Genomic DNA, 22,504 nt, shown 5'->3' with positions numbered 1-22,504 from the left:
TATAAAGATACTGTTCCTCCACCACAAATTGGATTGTGGCAACAAAGCAAATTGGATGAGTTATTTCCATCCGTGTGTCATGTACTGTTATGTGAGTATTAGCTCACAGTCCACCAAATTTTGAATAGAGAATAATTCACTTTATTTTTAAGCTAATTTCACAATATATTGTTTCTTTTTTTAAAACGGCTTTTGTTGGGGACCATTTTAAAACACAGATTGGGTACACTAGTGAGTACATGGGATTGACTCGAATGGTCGCCATAATGAAGGAACATGTTACTGAGTGAAACAGTGTGGCTCATTGATGTGTTTTTAATCACTTTTGGACAACAGTCGAGGTCTATGGTGACAAGGAAAATTGTCTATCAGGCTTTGGCTTCAGAGGTTTGTTAGTACAATTTACTGTTGTTTTGGGTCTTCATCCAGTAACAAGAAAAATACAGAATATCGCATTCATGTTAGCTCCCGCTCCAAAAGGTGTCTCCAGGACTATATTCTGCCATGATCTCACACACACACACACACACGCCTAGTACATACACATTGCAAGAAAAAAACATAAATCCTTCTGCAGTGCATTACATTACAACTGCTGTAATTTACAAAAATATTATTTCCACGTAGCAGCTCTAAGACAGGGCACTTCCTGAATGTGGCAAACATCACAATCATGATTGTGCTGCACACACCTCTCTTAGCATCTTTTCTAGTTTGTTTTTCCTAGTTCATAAAATCCAAAATGTGGCCATATGTTTTAAAAAATGTTGTGCATTTATAATCACTTGCTGCTAATCTCTGCCCCCATCCGCACATCTCCCAACATATAAAAAGTAATGTTAGCCTAATGTTCGCCCACAATTCAATGCAAGAGAGTGATGTTGCAATGTAACTTTACAACCTTATTGTCCACCTAGGGCCGAAAAATCAAAAATCAGTATTAGAAGGCATTTGATTTGTGTAGGTTGCAAACTCTCAGTTATGCTCCGTTACTGCAGCACAGCAAAATCTTTCACAGCCGCATTGTGATGTATCTTAGAATTGAGAAATTTCTCAAACTCTAGATCATAATATGGTCTAGCATCAACAGCTTGGCTGAGGTAAATGTCAGGTTTTGGTCAGTGTAAGTAAAAAAGTTCAGCTTCAGGTATGATGAAATACTTCTGGTACAAGCTGGGATTTGACCCCAGGTTGTATAGCTAAAGAAAAAAAACATACGATGATTCATATCTCCGACCACAACACACTTCTCCTCCAGTGTCAAACTACAGCACTAATGAATTCGTGCTGAGCAACGTTTCTCACTTCTTTTGAGAGAAGCACGTATCTTCCTTACCCAACAACATTGCGTAGGACCCGGCTGGTGCATTAAGAATGAATTAAATCCATGAAGGGCAAGTTTAACCTTCAGGAAAACAATGCATGCACAAGATGCTTCAGCTGCCTTTACTATCCCTTTGGAGGTCATTTAGACTAATGCATCATAAAGGCTGGTGCTATTCCTATTCTGCTGTCAGTTCCCATATTACTGCTGTCATGTATGTTGTAGCGTTCATGGGCGTTTAGAGACGACACTGAGCGTGGGGGTGAGCCTGAATGGACACGGGCCTAAACGCAGTTGAACTGAACCAACTCTAAATGCAACGAGTAAGTCAACCTTCCATTGTAATGAGCTGCTGTGACTTAATTAAAAGTGATGTTAAATAATTTCTCGTGGTGATGGTGCCATGAACTCGGCTCAGCCTTACAGTGCGACCTGGTACTCTTCTTCACGCCTGATTTCAGTCATCATGCACACTTGAGAAGCTGTATTTATCAGTCGGGGAGTATTTATCTCGCCTAAGAAAAAACATCCATAACATTAAATTTGGATTTGTACATTTACCCCCCTCTAGTAACTGTCTCCAGCGTGAGTGAATCAGGATGATTGTCCGTCTGTATTTGTGATGAAGCGGGCTGCAGAACAACAGAAAAATGAGGCTCTGCTTTGGAACAGTGCCTCAGGAGTGTCTGCTTTTCTCGCCTTGATTGCTCCGAGTTCCTCGAAGGCTGTGTAATATGGACGGCAGTTCAGTATGAACGTAGAGGAAGGGGGTACTATTAAATTCGTCTAAGGGGTTGAGTGAACTTGTCATGTCATCACTCACACACACACAGACACACCGACACTCCTATCCTGTTTTTTCTGGAGATTGCTTCCGTCACACAGAAATAGGCTTAGGATGAAGTCATATATTACAAGATGATTCAGCCTCATTAGAACTACTTCACAGTGGTTTGTGGAGGATGCTGCAGACACAACTTCAATTTCAAAGCAACCAATGGGATTTTTTTTGCACATGATATGACAGACAAGATGATACCATGTCTGCCTGTCATGCAAGAGGATAAGGAAATTCATGCAGAACTTCCCTTGCAGCAACTTGGTCCTTTTGGAAATATGGTTTGTTTTTATTTTGTCCATCAACTGAAAAATGGCACAAAACACAAGTTGCATATAGAGCTGTTGTAATTATGGTGCCAATAGAGTGAAAAGACAAGTATGAGTTCTCCCAAGAGAATCATTAAAAAATTAACAAATATCCCTTAATACGTAGATGCTTAATTTAAAATGTAATTATTGTTGAAAGTGTGTAATTTAATATTCTTTATCTTGTCATATCCTCAGTCAGCCAGCTCTCAAACAGCCCCCAGCCCCCATCAGCTAGTCGAACAGCAGAGTGCTGACAATGCAGCCGCCGTCACACTGCTTTTATAATAGCATACATCAAGCCTTAAACGCTTCAGAGAAACACTCAAACATCTACGTGCGGGTAATTTTTGTTGCCCTATAGATTCTGCCCAGACAGACGGAGTGCAAAGTAATAGGTGTGCAGCAAAATGAAGAGCACACACACTGTTTCTGGTGGCAGCAGTGATTTTTTTATTTTTATTTTTTTTGGACTTTGGTAATCAGTGAGTTGGTGGCATCTGCAGAGGGCCTCCTGCTTCTGCTCTTGCCCCAAGGCAGTGCAAAGTACTTGAAGTGCTTCAGTATGTAGAATGACTTACAAAGGGACTTAATGTAAATACTTTATAGTGTGCTGAGTGGTCCTATGAATATGTGATCAGGATAGAGGCAACAATTTGAATTAAACGTTACACAGAGCAATCATTTACATAAATGTGTACTTTATTTTAGACATAAAGTTACTTGACAGTATGTGAATAGCAGCAAACTGCCACGTCCATCTTTGAATGCATTTGCTTTTATGCCACCTGGTTTTATCTATTTTAAATGACCTTTTAGTGAGGTGTGATAGTGTTGTTTGTAAAATGTAATGTTTTGTAGCAGTCAGCCATGGCCAGCCCGTGGCCACCTGAACTGTGCTGGTACTCAGTGTGACAGCTGCACTGGCAGCCGTCAGTGAACATCATAACTGATGTTGTGCTGAACTCAGTGCCCATGACTGCAAAAATCCCTGGCTAATTGACCTGCAATAACTGCGGTCATCAGCCCATCTTTTCCTCCCAGCATGGTCAAACAAGTCCAAATACATTCTGAAAGGCTGGAGCTGAATCCATTTATAAATAGACACACATGCATTGTCCTGATCCTGTTTTTGAGTTCATCAGACTTGTTCCAGGGGAAAAAAAGCGTTAAAACAGGCCTCTGCTGGGGAACAGTAATGCATTACATCCCAAAAGCTTATTAGTTTGTCCTTCAATAAGTGTCTGCCTGAAAGTGAAATGGATGAGTTCTTCTGAGTTTCCGTTGGTTGACATGACAACCATGCCCTGAAATAGACTACAACATCTGTTCAGTCAATAATTGGACCTGAACTTCTTGTTAAAGTGTCTCACTATGCTGAAGGTTGGTTGTTTCAGCTCTGCAACCAAACCTGCACATGTAAAGAATCAGCTTATTTAAATTTGTTTGTGATCTGTAATTGTGTCATTTTTTCCTATTACTTGGTTTCACTCCTTGTAAAATATACAGACACCCACCATGAAGTGTTTGGTGCTCAGAGGAAAGCAGTTTATGTCATGCTGCAGCAGACAATGCTCACTGAGTATTTCATAAATGAGCCCCATTGTACATCATTTCCATAGACCGTTTCACTTTGGTTCCTTGTGACTGTAGAGGATACAAGCAAGCAAGTGCAAATTAATGAAGGAGTTAAATCATGAGCAGACTAGACTTAAAACACACTACTGGCCAATTAGCTCCTCTGCCAGGGTGTAATCCAAGGCTTTGCACCACACCGCCTCTGGCACTTCTCTCTCGTCCTGCTCAGAGAGTTTTGTGAAGTCCAGCGCCTCACCCCATGTGACCTGGAACTGGCTGAGGCTTACTCTTTTGTAGCCTTCCAGTTGCAGACTGACAGTGAAGCATTGGTTGCTGCTGGCAGAATTAGATAGATAAATAGAAAGAAATCCGTAACACCTCAACTGAGAGTCTGTGTCTCGCTTATTGATTGCGTCGTGCACCAGTAGCTCTCCATTTGTTCCTGCTTAAGAACGTTGTGCTTTTTTTGAGAATGACCCTGAATATTTACAGATATAAATCAAAACTACCACAAACCTCAGAGCTTATTTCAGTAGCATGACAGGAACATGGGGAAGATGAAGAATAAAACTTTCAAATATTATCTCCTTGAAAATCCTCATGAAACATTGTTTATATATTTACAGTCCTTAGTCAGATTTATCCCTCTCAAGCTGAGCTCACAGAGAGACTATTGTAGGCAGGGAATCATGTGACAATGTACAATGTCAAGTTGCTTTTACTGCAGCTTTGCTGCCAAAGCCCAGTAGTGTTTAAACTGGATCATAGCAGAGCAGGGAATGATGGATGTTTGGAGCAGCTTTTTCAGTGTGCGGTTATTCCATAGCCCTGGCATAAGGAAGCCTCAGGGGCATAATTTCTCACATACCATTAAGTGAAATGTAATGTTAGAGAGGATATTCATCCCAAAATGAAAAGAAAATATATAGCTGACAAAATGGAGGTCTGCCTTCATATACATGACATATATTATGAGACTGTAATGCTCAACTTGAAGAGTTTAAGCACAGTAAAAGGTAAGAGAGAGCCTGGATGTATAGAAATGCTGAATTAGTAATCTTTGAATGTTACCTACCACTGTGTAGGAATTGAGTCGTCCTCATTTAAATGAATTTCATACTGAACCTTACAGAACCACAAAACAGAAAGTGTATCTTTCAACCATTTGTGTTACTGTTGCATCACATGGTTCTTTTAATCTCTGCTAAATATACCAACGCTTTGAATAGATCACTGCATTCTCCCAGCTCAAAGCACAAACCCCTGCATCTTATCTGCAGGGTGTGCTCACTTTTTCACAGATTTAAGGACTCTGGACTCCTCATCTGCATTTATATAAGCATCCATAAAAGCTGGGTTCTTGTCTTTTTGCTTCCCTCTCCCTTGGACAGTCTTGAAGAACAGGAATAGAATTGAGATGCTGGCATAGGCTACTTACTCGACGGAGGCAGCAGCTGCATAAACAATGCTTTATTTCACATCCTCTTAATGCTTATTCACTGGCTTCCATTCGTACACTGATAGTGCTGAGTCACACCCTCATGTGCACGCTCTCTAATTATCCTGTACCATAGCAACCGTAACTTAGCAATTGCTAAACCTCTTCCATTTGAGAGGTTTTGAAAAATGTCATTATTTTTCTCTATTTATCCTTTCAAACTCAGGAAAGTATGAAGTACAACCAGCAGTGACTGCATTATTATGAATTTCTATCTAGCCTTTTCTCCATGAACCTAACCTACAAAATCAATTTTTTGATATGCTGATTCAGGGTCTTTAGAGATGAAGTTAAGTCATTAAAATCAACTTGACTGACTTGCAAATGACTTGTAATTTCATGTAAAATATAGAAAGTACATTGTTTCATTAAGGTGTAGGCTATTAAAATGTAGTAAGTGACTGATATCTGATGTCCTTGCTGCACAAAGATGCAGCACTGTCTGGAGGAGAGCCACTATGAATTCTGGGCTCTCTGACAACTAGTGACACGCTCTCTCAGCTGATGTGTCTTATAGCACTTTGACACACAAAACTGTGAATCGCACAGGGTATGAGATACTCATTCATGTTGTGTTTTATACAAGATAGAAGTCTTTAACTGTAGTTCATAAATTTCACTGCTACACAACTGAGTTACAGCCTTGTTTAGTGTGTTCTCTAGATTTGTGGAAGACTTATATGCATGTATTTTATTATGTCTCTGGCTGAGGCTGCTGGAAGTTTCTAAAACTACCTACAATATAGGTCTTGGCAATATATACAATATGTATTGTTATGGTGATATGAGACTATAAAGGAAGGCATTATAAAGTGTTAAATTTCGAAATGGTTACATTGTGATATGGCTTAAGTTTTGTCCAACAATCATCCTCGCAATGTTGTTGCAATGTCGATATCAAAGTTGGGCCTATTTGGTTAAAAAATATTGTGATGTTTGATTTTGTCACCCGGTCCTGGCATTTATGAAGTGCTTTTTTGGAGATTTCAGAAATATTGTGATATACATCATGTATGTATCGTGAGAAGGCCTAAAAAATATAGTGGTATTGGGATAATATCGCCCAGCCCGTCTACAGTACTATATTTTCTAAAAAAAATGGGAATTTGCTTTTTTATTATTGCTGCTTACACAACTGGTCTATTACCACAATCCAACCAGGACCATACAGACGTGACTTTGCTTGGTTCCTAATTTATTGCAGATACTTACTAAAGCATATTAAACACAGAAAAACAGACTGTCAGTAGCACTGAAGTATTGGGCTCACACCGATAACACCAGCCCAGCTGCCTTAGCATGGGTTATTGATGGGCTGTCACTGCCACTGCGCAAGCCAATCATCACTAACCTGGACACGGCTCATTTACAAAGCGCCTTTTTTTTTTTTCTATTTCAAGTTGACTCTCACAATGCTGGCATATTTAAACGACTGGTAAGTTCCCATCTTGAATTTATAATACTACCACTTACTATTCTAATTTGTTCTCATCCTTTCATTAGGAATAACGAAGTGTCCTTTTTTTTTTTTTATTCATTTAGGTTCCAATGATGCAGTACACTGAGTTGTTAACAATTATTAAACATTTAATGACTTTTCTTTTTTTGCAAGAAGCTTTTTCTTTCGCGTCAGGTTTACATGCAACATGTGTCTATACAATGGGGCAACATAAACCTTTGCTTTTTCTGTCGCAGCCTTGAGCGAAATATACATAAAAAGCAAACGGAGCCATTCACACTGTTTACCTTTACAACTTGAAACAGCTATTGCGCTGATTTAAATTCTCTGTGGTTCATATAAATTAAAAACACCTGAAAATATGTGAACATCAGCCCAGACTGTGTTCATTTTAGTATGTTCAGCTTTCCCAGGTTCCAAAACTAGATGTCAAGATTTACACCCATGGCATTAGGCAGTTTGCGGTTGTTCTCATTCTGACAGGTAATCAAATGCACCACAGGGGACACACATTTCCAGGCAAAACTAGCACAGATATTTGGTGCATACCAAATAATGGCATTGTTGAAACCTGCTGGAGTCAAAGGAATGACCTCTCCAGAATGTAAGTACACAGTCATAAAAGTGCTCAATGTGCACATGCCTTTGTGCCTTATGACTTGATGAGTATCACCTTGTCTGTCTCAAGAGCCCCCTCTTGTTAAAAATTCCCTGAAAATTTCTCCTCTTTTCCTTCACTGACTGTCTTATCGTGTTTGTTACTGCCCAGTCTCAGAGTTCAGCTGTGCCAGATACATTCTACACACACACACAAACACGTATATAGACACAGAATCGCAGTGAGTCACATAAGACCATGCACACGCACAATTTTTCCTTTCCTGCCCTCGCCTGAGGGTTTGGTTTGATTCATGCCCTTTGTCAGAGTTTGAGTGGGTCTCAAAGAAATAATGGTGTGACTTCCCTGGGACTGTGGCGCCTTCCTTAATTGGTGTCTTTTCTCGCATGTACATCACATTCGCCCTTGTTCACTCGAAATCACACATCAAAGCATTAAAAAACTCTTCTCCTGCTGTGTCAACTTGAAGTTCATACCACGGAGGTCCTGATAGGAGCTGCACATAAAAAAAATTGAGAAAAGGAAAAACAGTAAACATCAAATTGGAGCCAGGCAGCATTGTATCTTCAGTACACATCTAGTGTACACAGCTTTGACTGGATTATCTCTGAAACATGTGACATTAAACACAGTCACTGTGTTGTTAGCATTAAAAACATCAAATGACTGCAGTTACTCCAGTAAATTAGTTAAATGAAATCAATAGTTTGTGTTGAATGTTTTAATAGGAGAAATTCCAGATTAAAAAGATTTGACACATTCAGGGTGATTCAGAGCTTCTCTGTAAACACATTGAGTAACATAACAGATGTGCCAGTTATTATAAATCCAATGAGACTTGACACATGCCCTTTAATCTTAAAGAAACAAGATTTTCCTGTATCACTTAAGGCAGATGCAGCAGATTGTGTTTAGTCAAGTATTGCCACAGCCCCTGAAAATCACAGTTTATAACCATTTAAAAAAAAAATGTTTTACAACTCTCATCTAATTCTATCAACACAGGCACGGAAAAGACAAGACATAGAACACACAATTGCTGTGTGTATACAATCATGAATTATTGATCCATTTGAAAGCTGTTGTTTTGTTTTTAACCAACTCGCACATCAGACATGGCCAATTAGTGTTAGTCATACTGTAAATGATGTCATGTGATCACACTAATCTGTGAAATTACAGGATATATTTGTAAGAGTTTGAGAAAATAACTTAATAGATAATTCAATGAAATAAATGTAATGCCTTCACCAGCTGTTGCAAACACTCTCTTGAATGATGGGGAACATATGCCTCATACGTACACGATGGTTGAATTCAAGCCATGAGGGTTTTCCCTGTCACCAGCAAAAATGAATGGTCATGTTTTTATCCACTCAGGTGTGAAATTGCTGCTGTATTTGGAAGATCGGTGCAGGTTAATGCACTCTCTAAGGCACCACTTCCTACCCCTTTGCACCACCCCGGCTAGCATGAGCTGTCCGTATCACACATGGCGTTTCACAGCGGCTACTTTGGTGATAACAAAAGATTTGTGAGGGTGCTTGTGTGCAGGAACGTGTTCAAACGCGGAAACATGCACGCAAACTGCTCTGATGCATCTGCTCAAATGGTCGTAACTCCTCCATGGTCATTTACTGGTTCTCTCAAACAAGGACAAGACTGTAGTTTGGCCCCTACAGTCAGAATGATAGAAGTGGCCGCTTAATAGCTGGTTGTTTTAGGGGAAAGGGGGCAGGGAGCTGTTAAGATAGCCCTGCACCTGCCCATTCTGCAGTGCTCACATCTAATTCTGCTGTGCACTCAAATGCCCAGGTTGGAGTCGTTGGGTAGCTGGTCTCATCTGTGCATTGATCGCTTTGTTTTGGATCCTCTTTCATCTATAAATAATGTAGTCATCTGCAGAGTGTACTCCCTCTGAAACCCCCCCGCTACCAGCACTGGGGAGGCAATCAGCCCTACAAGGCATGTCACGCCTGTCTGTGATAATTATTTTATGGAATGCCACTCTCACTCTCTCTCTTCTCTCCCAGTGTTTAACTCTCGCTCTCTCTCGCAGATGATTGCACATTTCAGGTAGGCCTAACTGTTAAGGACACTATTTCCCAGTCCTCCTACATCTGAAATCCCCTCACACCAGCCACATAACGGTCATTCATAAGATCACTAACACTGCATCAAAGGGATAAAGCACACAGGCCCCCGCTGATAGCCAAGTCCGCAAGGAGGGTGAATAAAAACAAGAGTTGACTCTCTCTTTGTATTTGCCTGCAAATATTGCCCAAGAACCACTTCTCTCTCTCTCTCTCCCTCACTCTCTCCCTCATTATCAATGCTTGGTTGGGTGTCTTAACCAGTGTACTGTAAATGCTTTCAATAGCAATCTGGGAGGGCTGAGAGTGTTGTGATTTCCATTCTGTTGCACATTTCTCTCTGCTGGTCTCCAGAGAGAGTCGGGGGATTGCCAGGGATCCCCTGAGGTTGGACACCAAGCCCTAGGCAGTGTGAACAGATTAAGTCCAAGATGGAAATTCATATTTCGTCACTTTTTTCCCCCCGTCAACTTGATAATATCCATACTGTTGTTTGTGTGCCATGGGGCAGGATGGGCATTTGGCACAGCACATTGTAAATAACTGTAAATAGAAATGCTGTCATTCATGATATGTGTTCACATGCAATGTGTTGAGAAGTTTTCTTGTGAAATGGGAGGTTATATAATGTGATGTGTAGTTTGTTTTTTCTTCTTAGACCAAGACAACTTCACATTAATGTATGCAAATGACGCAGGCGTTGCAGAGCTGACATGGCTGCTCAGAGATGTTGCAGCATGGGACGATTGGATCACGATTCACAATGTTATCACAACATCTCTTTTTCTTATTAGTTTTTAAGGCTATTCTGCAAGTTACTGAACAGTACAACCAAGCTAATTTCACTAATTAAAAAAATATCTCTATAAGGTAACAAAATCTAAAAGAAAAAAGACTAATTGATCATTTAGGCCAAATTGCCTTTTCAAACAGATTTTAATCAAGTGTGCAAATCTGCAAAGAACATCAGACTTGCATTCAAGCCAGTCACAGACTTGCATTGCATTGTATTCCTCTCAAAATAAAAATTGGTTTCAAAAGGTACACAGCAACACGCAAGAGAAGTGCACTCTACATAATGTTCAAAAAACCTAACATTGGTACATGAAGGACTTGTAGTAGTCAGTTAGCTTATTAGACACTCCTCAGCAAAACCAGCCCATTCACTCTTGATTTAAAAAAAATAAATAAAAGTGGAATACAAAAAAAGAGAACAACAAGTCATCAGTGAACTTAGGCCAGTTTCAATTAATATTAGGCCTGCACGATATGAGGAAAATCTGCGATGTGCGATAACACTGTTCAATATTGCGATGACAATATAACTTGCGATAAATAAACAAATATTGAAGTTTGCATATTATTAACTATACAGTTAATAATAGTGTTTCCGCATTAATATGTAGACAGCTAACATAGACCCGAAACATTGAATAGCCAATGCCCACTGAATAAAGAATGAAATAAATTATTTTGAACATGCTTTTATCGAACAAACTGCACATGAATACCAACCAATTAAGCAGAACATTAATTTAAATAAGACATTATAATTATATGAAATTAAAGTTTAATTTCCCCTGCTCTCTTTAAACTATGTTTCTTGTAAACTCAACCAAAACATCTCTTACCATGCAGAGTTGAAATAAATAAAAAAAATCAAGGGGGAAACAACTTAAATAGTTAAATAATGATAAATTATACATGGCACTTTATATTAACTGTAATGTCTCTCATCACAATCATCAAGGCCCTTGACTGCCTAACAAGGGGCAGAGATCTATAGTATGAAGTGAAATAGAGTAGGGCCAGCCCACTAAATCAAGAGAAAATAAAATCAGGAAAACATATCTACCCTTTAGGTCAAGTTACAACCTTAGTTATTCCCTTAACACAAGTTCTTGGCCAAGAAAACCAGCATGTTAACTTTGTTAGGGTTCAGACATGTGCTGAAGATGTGCTGATGTGCTTACACAGTACCTGTCTTTGTAACACGTTGTAACAGTCAGTTATTCAATGTAGCACCACTAGGTGGCGCCTCCTTTTATTTAATAGGTAATGTAACCTGTACGATGAAGAAGAGCAGGTGTACTTCCGCTCCTCATGAGAAAGGATACCGCTAACAGAGCAAAGACTTCCCTTTTAATGTGTTTTTATTTTGTAAACTGTCGGTAGAAGAACCTCGGTGTGTTCGTTTGCATGGATGCCTGTAACATTAGTGCCTTAGAGACCTGGCATGGCATGGTCAGTGTTATGAATAAAAGTGCCGTGCGGTAACCCCCAATGTTGCCTGCCGTCTCTTGAGTTACCTGGCGTTGCCGCACTAAAGTGGACCATCACCTTCCCCTTCACTAGCCCACGTTACAACGTCTCCTGAATCCAAAATAACTCCATATAGCAGAAGTGCTGTTCTTCGTCGACCATTTTCATAGCTTTTCTCTCCTCCCTCAGCCATCATAACCTGGCAATCACCACCAAACTGATGCCGATTAATTTTGTCAGGGTAGCTAACGGCTAGCTGGGGCTTCATCTGATTGGCCCTTTTATCCAGGGCTCCGTCTGATAGGCTAAATGTTAGCATGCTCACGGTGCATGCATGCCGTATGTAAACAAAATGATTTTTCTTATTCATCGCGTGTCAGGCAGTCTTTTACGATGTGTTTATCGCACATGTTCATATCGCGATGACAATGAAAATTCGATTTATCGGGCAGCCCTAATTAATATAAATATCTAATTTAAAAAAGATTAAATGACATGGTCTAGACTTCAAGTATAATTAGACACTTGAGCATAACTTCCAAAATGAACTTTGGTTTCAAATGAATGCAACACGATATATAGCTTTTAGTAAAAGAGGTTAAATAAAAGGTAAGCCAACGCTTGTTATTTTTTAAGTAAATGTTTTAAAATGTAATGTTATCCAGAACCAAAACATCAACCAAAGGTGCAATAATGTCTAATTCTGACTTTTGAAAACCCAGCAGCTTGAGAACATGCTATTTTTCACATCTTTTTACAACTTATATCTCCTTTTTAAAAGAAGACAAAGTATGACAGATCACAGCCACTGATTTTTAGTCAGGAAAAACAGTCTTCTCAACTTTATCTGGCTTGACAGTTGCCCTTTGACATGTGACAATATTGCCACCAGTGCTTCAGACTCTGTCTTAGGAAGCAGTCGTTGCTGGAATGCACAAATACTTTGTAGCTAGTTGGCTAACCCTTTTAAAGTTTCCACCATTCCAGAAGATCCATCTCACTTTCTGCATTAGGGTTGGACTGATAGACGATGCCATCGTCCATTGCCAATGGCAGACAGTCATTGACAACTGAGCCATCTAGCATTGTAGCACTGTGATTTAAACCCAGCACAGGGATGTATGTTAGATGCTTGCCTGACAGGGTTGCCAATGTCATCGTCCATCGCAATGTCTCATTGAGACATTGCTCAACCCTATTCTGCATTTAGTGTGGCTTTTAATTCCCCATCTGCCTCTTTTAAAGATTTGGAGGCAAATGTGGTACATGAAGTTTTCAAAAACTGGCCAGTGTTTTCTTCGCCTTCTTTGATGGTGTTTTGTCCTCTTTCAGTGCCCAACTTTCAAGTGCTTCCCTTAGGCCTTGAGCTATGAGCTCGCCCATGTAGTCTTGTGCATATCGATGCGCTTCACACTTTCTACCCTGGCTAGCGACTTCCTGATCTTTGGTCGTGAGCTTTCCTCGGACATGGCATCCAGGCGGTGTTTTTAATGTGGTACAGCACAATGCCTGTACTATTACTAAGTTTAAGAGTAGCATCACACAACTTACATGTGATTTTGTTGTCTTTTTGGAGGATAAGTTCCTACACCAAGCTTTGTTGAGCACACTTCATTTTTTTATATCAGACTGCTGGAAAGAAACTAGCAGTCTGTCAAACTACCACTGATTAACGGTTAACTGTTGACATCCCTATTCTCCAGGGAAGAAGCACAACAGACTAGAATTATCTGAGAAAAAAACGTTGGATGTGTATGAGCCATAGAACTGCAACTGATAGAAAGTGCTCTCACCGCAGCGTGATACTAACAATCTCTCTGTAAAGTCAGATTGTAGAGACATTTTAATCGTTCACAATCTACTATAAACATGACACATATCTGTAGTTGCAGCTTTTCTTTGTCATACAGGCTGGGGTGGGCCTTTCCAAAGGACCTGTCCAATGTGGAATACCACAGTTTGTTTTATTCCTTCAGAGAGCGAACACTTGTATTCCAGTTTAATCTGGTTCTGAGACTATTCACAAGGCAAAGAACTGTGTGAATATTACATCAAAAAGCAGGATTTATCCTTTAATCTTTCCCTTCATTGCAGCACCACTTGACATGGGCCATTTCCTATTATGTGGCTTTATTGTCAGGATTAGGAGCAGGGTCTTTTCTAATGAAATATGATATCTTAAGTAAGTATGGAAAAAAAGAATAATAATGAATGAAGCAATAGAAAGAATAGCTTGGAGTCACACGTTTGTGTAAGTAAGAATGGATTGATTCTGATACTATTCAACTCCCCTCCAGCTGATATGTTATTGCCAGAGAAGAAATTAGAATATTCTCTCACAAAAACTGGATGCTGAATTCCCAGCATTGCACACAGTATGACCAGACTAGATATTTCTAATCTCCTGACATTTCTCCTGCCAGTACCAGTTTCTTTGCTCTGGAGCGTATCTCTGTGAGAGTACTGCCGCATACTACAACCTGATAAATTATTCTGTCGAGGTTTTGAAGACACGCTTGGCTAAATGGCTGCCAATAAACAAGACTCTGCGGAACCAAATCACCCTCGCAATCATCCTGCTGCTGTCACAGTTCTTGAAAACAGGTACGAATCAGTGTAGCATTTGCTTCCCTGCAGAGCTGAATAGGAAAACTAGCAAGAAGAAACAACTGTAAATGCCAGGGGTGCCTTCTAACAACCAAATCTGTGGATGAAATATGGCACTGTTGAACACTTTAGGCTTACAAGTTGCTTTATGTTGTTGGGTTTTTTTTCCCTGAAGTACATGAGACATGAAGAGTGAAAGCATGAGATGGAATGAATAATAAATATCCTTTCTTGGGATGCCCGTGTGTGCTGGCGGCAAGTCTCATTTTCTTTCAAGGTGGTTTTGATGTGCCATTTGCACATCGGTCTCCACTTTGAGGTCTGTAGCATTAAACTTTATAGACAGCACTATTGGTTGTTGACACGCAGCACCTGAAGCTTCAGATAGGCTCATTTGCAGTATTTTGTCTCTAAAATGGTTAAGTCGAAGTGTTAGGTCAGTCCTAGTGGTATTGCAGATACTTTACACTTTATGTGCAGAGAGATTGAGATATTTCAAGTTCAATATGGGACACTTTTTTTGTCTCTCACGCAGACATTCTTTCACATGTAAAGAAAATTACATTATTATGGTTAATTAAAACCATTAGAAATAATACACAATATGATCATGATGAAAAAAAGTCAAATGCATGATGTCAGTAGCTAGCCAACAATGTCAAACGCCACAAAATAACTGTATGTATTCTGGTGAAACGATAATTTCTTGAATTTTGGATGCATTTAAATTCCAAACAAATCTATTGCACCAGATCTCAATTTCTTGCATTATTGGTTGGTTATTATATGTCTATGTAATAAATCTGTCTTAAAAGTCGAGTGAGCAGGATTTAGGGGTATCTATTGGCATGCGGGGGAGGTATAGACAGTGGCTGATGTAAGTAAATAATGCCAAGTTAGAGGAAAGTATAATAGCTTTTGTTGTTCATATCCCCTTTTTATACAGAGTGGTTGGTGAGAATGAAGAAGAATTAAAACACATCTCCACAGCATATTCTGAATGTGTGATAATATAACAGAAAAAAATGAAAATGGTCATCTTGATGGACTGTGTTCAACATCTATTTTCATCACTTTAGCAACCCTCTTCTTCAATAGCTCTGTATAATTGCCTGAATTTCCTGTTAAAAACAGTTCACATACAGCAAGAAAAGAAGAAAAAGGTTTTATTGTTGTTAAGATGTCAAAATGTTTACATCCAGAAAGGTTGTTCAGTTTTAGCACTGGAATATGTTTATGATTACACTCATTATGATGATTACCATAATGATGAGGAGCTGCAGTGTTAGCAGCGGTGGTGGCTGCTTCCAGCCGCAACATAAAAGCGACAGGAAAATGCAGATTTGCTATGATGCAGATGGACCGTATCGACAAACAGTCTGACACTCTCAATCAGCGTAATAATACAAAGATGGAAAATACAGGAACAAAAATATCAAAGAGAAACAAAGGGTGGGGGTTGGGGGTGGGATAGCTGCTGGATACATTGTGCTTAATAGTGGAAAAACCTTTAAAATTAATTCAGCAGCCAAATGTTACTTCATCCTTCTCATGCATGCTATGGAGAAATCTCACTGCAAATAGAAAAGGCTTTGTCCTTTGTGTCAGAGCTTGGTGTGTGGGCATCATATTCATTTGTACTTTATAGTAACTTATCAGAGCCCGCGATATTAACTGGCGAAATGCTCTTGCCCCGTATTTGATTGCACAGAGGTGGTAGGTTATGGTAGACAATAAATAGAGTGCTGCAGTATTTTACTGTGGTCATGTTAAGCACCAACAGTCAGTAATGGCCCAGCAATCAGCAGCTATTAACTGGATGTGGATTTGCATAAAGAGTAGATAATTTACATGATCAGACTTATACAACAATACATCACTGAAAGCAGAAGGTTCTGGTCCTTCTACACCATGAGCTGTTTAAAGGATGCAAAGGCATGCATGAAAAAACCTTTTTTAAGTGTTAGGGAGCCTCCTGTTTAAAAAAAGGAAATATGACCTACATACACACATTGAAAGCCAATGAGAGGACAACTTGGAGGTCAGTTTTCAGGAGCAGTTTGAATTCACAGAAAGCTTCAGTCCAGTGTTTTCAATTATATTTCATCTCAGTTTGCTGGACAGTGGGTGTGGGCCAATTTGAAACTCGGGCCATTGTATCTATGTGGTCTGAGATTGTTAGCTGACCCAGTATTCAGCCAGGGCTTCATGCTTCACAGAGCCTCTCTGCAATCTACTCTACTGTAGCACCCAAGAAATTAGGGATTGGAGTGAACCACAGTAGCGTTGATTCATTTCATCTTTGCTCAGAAGGCTGTCTTTTTTATGTGATTAAAAAAACTGGGGCCCAGCAGCCAGAGTGCCCTGCAAAAAAGCATGAATTGTTGCTATGCCATTGGGGTTTCATAGGCGATTCCATTGGAAGCAACAATTGTTCCATTGTAATGAATGCATGCACAACTGTGGTGTGGCGTACCACGTGACCATCTTCCGGATTATGAACCCATCTGACGCTGATGGCAAGCATTTCAATCTCTCTAAAAGTGATTGTATGCGCTGCTGTCAAATCGGCTCTGCTGCAGTCATCACCTTACCTTATAATATTCGAGAGAGAAAAAAGGAAAATGATCTACCTTAAAGCCACAAACGGCCTGAGATGACACTGATAAAAAAAATATCAGCTCTGATGAAACCTACCACAGTCACAGTCACAGTCATAAAGATGATGTGTATTCATCAATGACAAGAGAGAAATTGCAGTGTTGTTCAGTGACTACGACCACAGCAAATCTACATGCTCTGTCCCCTGAGGCGCCTGGGTTCTTCCTCTTCCATCTTCACTCAACGAGCGAGTAACGTGGATCCAGCCTAAGATAAATCATATTGGTTTAAATTGAGCAATGATCTAATTTTTGAAGTGCTGAGGGACAGGAGAGGAGGGGAAAACACTGATCCTACAAAATGCAATTTTTTTATTCCTCCTGTCACATCTACTTGCTTTGTCAATTTAGTGCTAACACTGCTGCCTTGGGGCCTCAGCATGGAGACATGGTGTGTAGCTGCACCAACCCCGGTTGCCTCAACTGCTGAAGCGTGCAAGAGCTCTTTTCACATCTCTTACAATAGAATATACTGTAAGTTCAGAAGGTTGGGCGTGAGAAGAAAACAATTCAGTGCGTATCTAAGCTGAACAGGCCTTTGATTGATAACTGAATCCTCGAAAATGATGTGTTTCACAAAGTACCGTGTTGACAAACCCTCAATAACTTGAATCTACAACTAGGGACGTCTTCTTTTTGCCACAGTGAAGAGGAATGCCATTATGGCCCAACAATTTCCAATTGTGGTCACTCAGTCGTTCACTCAGGACACATGCGTAGCTGACAGTGTGTAAGAATAGTGAGAACACTGTGTTTAGCAGCTCTCAGGCTGCACTTTGCAGAATCGGTTGGATCTCTAGGCAGAGCGGCTTCTTTACTTTATATATGAGCATTTTATTACAGTGTTGCAGATATTGAAGCTGTTGCCTGGTAACATAAAAATCAAATCCAGCTAAAACACTAATTGTATCCAGGCAGAATTTTGATCACCAAGCTAAATATATATCAAACATTAGCTGGAGTAATTATAATCTCAGCTTAAACTGCTTGACAATCAAAATGAGGTTTGACAGATTTTTCTCTGTCGATGCAGAAATATCCCACCAGTTTTATGAACTGTAATTGACTATGAGTGTGTGCAGTGTCTTCACACTAAAATGATCAAAATGCAGAACACCTGCACCGAGTTGTCAGTATTTGCTTTTCTTTTTTGAGTGTGCTGCTGATGGACGCTATTGTCCCACAGTCTTATTCACAAAGGAAATAGAGGTGCTGCTTACAGTTAGAAAAATGAAAAATGAAATGATGACAGTGGTAAGACGACTCTAAGAACATCTCTGGGGGAAAAAAATAAAAGGTTTGGAAAAACATGTTGCTTTCACCTTATTAAGTTAAATTGGCAGTAGCATTTCATAGCGTCGGGATGTTTTGCATTGGGGCTTCTCACTGGAAAATCTTTACACTTACAGTACTGTTTTATTCTGGGTTTACCCAGAAAGCCTGCAAAAGGTTGTTGACTGAAAGATCATAACTCTCATTGTGCAAAAGGTACTACTGATATCATTCTAAAAGATACTTTAAATGGTTTCTAGCTATGAAGAAGATTATTTGCAGCTTATTGAACAGCACTTCACATCCACTTCAGAAATTCAGAAAAATGCATTTAAACCTTAACACACATCCTTCAAACTCAGTAAAATACTGATGCCTCTGCCGGACCTACACAAGCAAACAATACCATCAGCAAGAAGATTGGCCATTTTTGTGTAGTTATTATAGTTGAATTCTTAATGCCTGTCACTGGATTCGATTTTGATTTATCAGGCTTAGATAATTAATCATAAAATAAAGAATACTCTTTTTGGCAGAGTGCTGAGGATGAATTGAGGAGGCTCAAAGCCTGAAGCTGCTCTGTCATCATTGTCATATTACAGTTATTGATCTTACATCACCTCTAATAGTTACATTACTTCATCTCTATGCATCCTGCAAACAGCTGTGTAGAACAATAGTATTACAAATAGGTAGTGTTTTTTCTATCACTTTCGAAACAAATGCACACACTAGGATCATGATTATTTTGACAGAAGATTTGGCACTCATACTACTTTTGTCCACAGGGGCCGCCAGAATCAATAAAAAAAATTAAGTTTCTTGTAGCAGCTTTAAATAAGTGTGAGCATTTGTGTCCCATTTTAGAGCAAAAGTAAGGATAAAGTCACACATGTTTGTCCTATGTGATGAAATAAGTCGATCAGTGTTGTCTCAGTTGTCTTTGTCTCCTCCTCTGCCAACTCTGCGTGCCTTATTCTGCTGCTACTTGATATGTGAGGTGAATAGGAGGTGCTGCTTTTCATGGCCATAGCAGATTAACGTGATAAAGATGGTTACTGCGATAGTCTAAAGCTGTGGCGATGTGATATTCAGTAATGCCTGAGTCTGCCCGAGCTCCAGGCTTGATGTCACAAAGTGGCTCCACAGGATTCAGTGGCAACTACTGAATAGGCTTCCATTTAATATCGACTGTGACATTTTCACCTTTGTGATGAATTTTCCAGATTAACATTACTTGCTCTCTGTGTATTGGTGGGGGCTCAACAAGCGCACAGGAAGAGTTCAATGCAGAGGAGAAATAATCTGCTTAGAAATGGCGGGAGAGAAGCGTCAGCCTTCATCTTCTCTGTGCTCTCCGTGCTCTGTGAAGGTGTCTGTGGCCTTGACAACAACATTACATGCTCACCAGGCGAGGTGTATCACCCCCACCACCACCTCCTTCTCCCTCCCCCAAACACACACACATACACACATTGTACCTATCCCGCCATGCAAAGGCTTATCCTTACAAGTGTTATCTTTACCGGAGCCCTTAGAGAATCTAATCATGAGAGCTCTGTGTGGAAACCTGAGTGCAGTTTATTCTGCTGAGCTGTACTCCTAGATAGCACTCCACAACACTCCTGTACGCACAGGCCACATGCCACGCATGCCGACATTAAGTCCTCACTTCAAATAGGCGATGCCCGTCAAACAGAGAACACAACACGCTGCTGCAGACACACACAGATAACATGGTTTTGTCGAACTTTGTGTAATAGAATCACTGCTCTCGTGGCTCTGACTGTAAATGGGCAATAGTCTGATTGCTGCCTCACAGAACAGAGATTCTCCTGCGGATGAGTATTTGCACAGCAGCAGGAGGGGCCTTATGTCCCTGGAGGACAGGCAGAACCTAGCCATGCCTACAGATTGGAGCCCTCAGGGAGGCAGAGAGGCTGGGCAGCCTCTCGGGGGAGGGATGTACAGGAGGTCACATCCCCTACAGACACTGTTTTTGTCTGTGATTGTTTCTATCTACCTTCCTGAGAGGGATACTTGGATATCTTTCCCTTCTCTGCCTCTGTCCTCAATACAAGGAGTCTGAGACATGATGTCTGAATGCTAAATTGGTTGCTCATTGGTGATGGTGACATTTGAGCTGCTAATTATTATGTTCTCTCATGCACTGTTCCTCCACCAGCTCTAAATCTCTCTTTGAACATCTCAGTTCGGGAGCAGGCCTTTTCTCAGAGCAAGAAAAAATTGGAGTCTATTATGAAACAGAATGCTGTCCTGCAATCCTGAACATGTTATTAACTGCCCATTGTATCACCAGACATGTAATTTGGGAACTTGGATCTTTAATTTTCACTTTAGACTCTTTTTTTATTTGAGTCTAAAAGTGTTGCCTTTTTAATTTAGATATGACAATTTTGTCCCGGAAATTAAGTTTTCTTTATCTTCTAAACTGACAGAGCTCAACGCTATAGCAGAATAAAACTTGTAAGGGAAATTCAGATATTGCCAACAGTAATATACCCACAGAAACTCCCTGTTCACTCTCACTTCAAGCCCCTCATCTTACCTTCCATGCAAGTAAATAAAATGTGGAGAGAGAAATGCACACATGGCCTTCAGATAGCTCTTTACCTTCAGAAGCATCTGTGGCCGTGTCAGAGGAGCAGGAAATGGGTCTATGCAGTCCAGCTGTAAAAAATGTTTCTATCATAGCTTTAATCTTGTTTTCATTTGGAGGCCACTGCATCGGAAAGTAGCTCATTTAGACAAGGGCGCAATCCGATCAAGAAGTCTCCAGCCTTCCCTGTCATTCGATAGCTCTGCCTGCCCCTGAAACTTCAATCACTGGCATCCATCTGTTCAATTGGCTTGCATCGTAACATGTTCTCCTTTGACCCTGTAATCATTATCCCCTTTCAGAGCAGATCCTGTACCTGTCTGACCTAGTGTTACTGTCCGACCACGGGAAATCACTGTACTGCACGCAGCCACGCAGTCCCTGCTGGGACGTATCCACTTCTTTCAAATGTAAGAGGATTTTTTCTTCATCTTCAAAGGATGCTAATTTGAAATTCAAATTCGGCAGACATGTTTCACTGCACGCAATAAAGGGCTTGCTTCAAAATATTCTAGTCGAAATAACTACAGCAACAATGTTTATTTAATATCTTCAGACACCTCATTTAGGCGCCTTGAGTACTGAGAGTATGCAGGACAAATTTACTACATGCACTCTTTATCAGCCATCACCTATACAAGAGCTTTCCCTTTGTGTCCATCATGAAGAGAATTTGCAGAAAATCTTTGAGATCGTGAGGATTTGTACAATGTGAATCAGGAGACTGAGAGACATTCTGCTTCTCTCTTAAATGGACTAATAAATGTTCCCGTCACTTTTTCAGTGACATTGCTTTAAAAAAACTGAGCTTATTCAGGATTTGAAAAGATTACATCAAACATCTATTCAGATATTTTCTTAAAGTTAAACTTAATTTAATGTTCTCTTTTTTAATTAACAAGACATTTGTCTTACATACAACAAAGTATCCTATAATTTAAATGATAGTATTTTTCAATTACATTAGGAAGTATGTGAAAGATTGTTACTTCAGCCCTTTGATGGAGGATTTGTCCCAGAAGTACCTCACCTCCTTCATGTATGTGCAGAATGCAGGTGTAAGCTTCTTGGCCAGCGCTCAGATGTGTGGGAAGAAACTTCCTTAGTATTGGCTGGTTGGTTGATTGACTGGTCAGTTTAAACCACTTTGGTCATGTGAGCGATATAAGCTGCATTACAGGCCCCGGAGGCCATCAAGAGAGCGATAGACTTGAGCGCTTTTTTGGAAGAATGAACGTTTAATGATCTATCAACTCTTTGACCTGAGGGGAGAAATCAGCTGCTCTCTTTCCATAATTTCTCACATTGTCTGACCTACATTTCACATTAGCCATCGGCCAATTTTTAATTGTACAGTTTGAATATT

The 22,504-nt window shown here is 40.0% G+C and overlaps 1 protein-coding gene across 6 annotated transcripts in view; it reads left to right on the top strand.

Annotated features, from left to right (window-relative positions):
- Window positions 1-22,504, top strand: part of LOC311257296 (uncharacterized protein) — a 232,517-nt gene that overhangs the window by 9,220 nt on the left and 200,793 nt on the right. For 4 of the 6 annotated variants that reach the window (XR_014622609.1, XM_084352839.1, XM_084352838.1 and 1 more), the window contains one exon: window positions 21,441-21,548. The exons of the other annotated variants lie outside the window; for them this stretch is intronic. Coding sequence is in view for 3 of the 4 variants with exons in the window: in XM_084352839.1 (XP_084208965.1) it covers window positions 21,441-21,548 (108 nt within the window). In the remaining variant the exon portion in view is untranslated. The remainder of the gene's footprint in view (window positions 1-21,440; window positions 21,549-22,504) is intronic. 6 annotated transcript variants of the gene reach the window in all.

Source organism: Pagrus pagrus (assembly GCF_965226575.1).
Source record: "Pagrus pagrus genome assembly, chromosome: 5".
Classification (NCBI taxonomy): Eukaryota; Metazoa; Chordata; class Actinopteri; order Spariformes; family Sparidae; genus Pagrus; species Pagrus pagrus.
The sequence above is the reverse complement of the archived record's forward strand: the minus strand, read 5'-3'. Positions and strand labels throughout refer to the sequence as shown.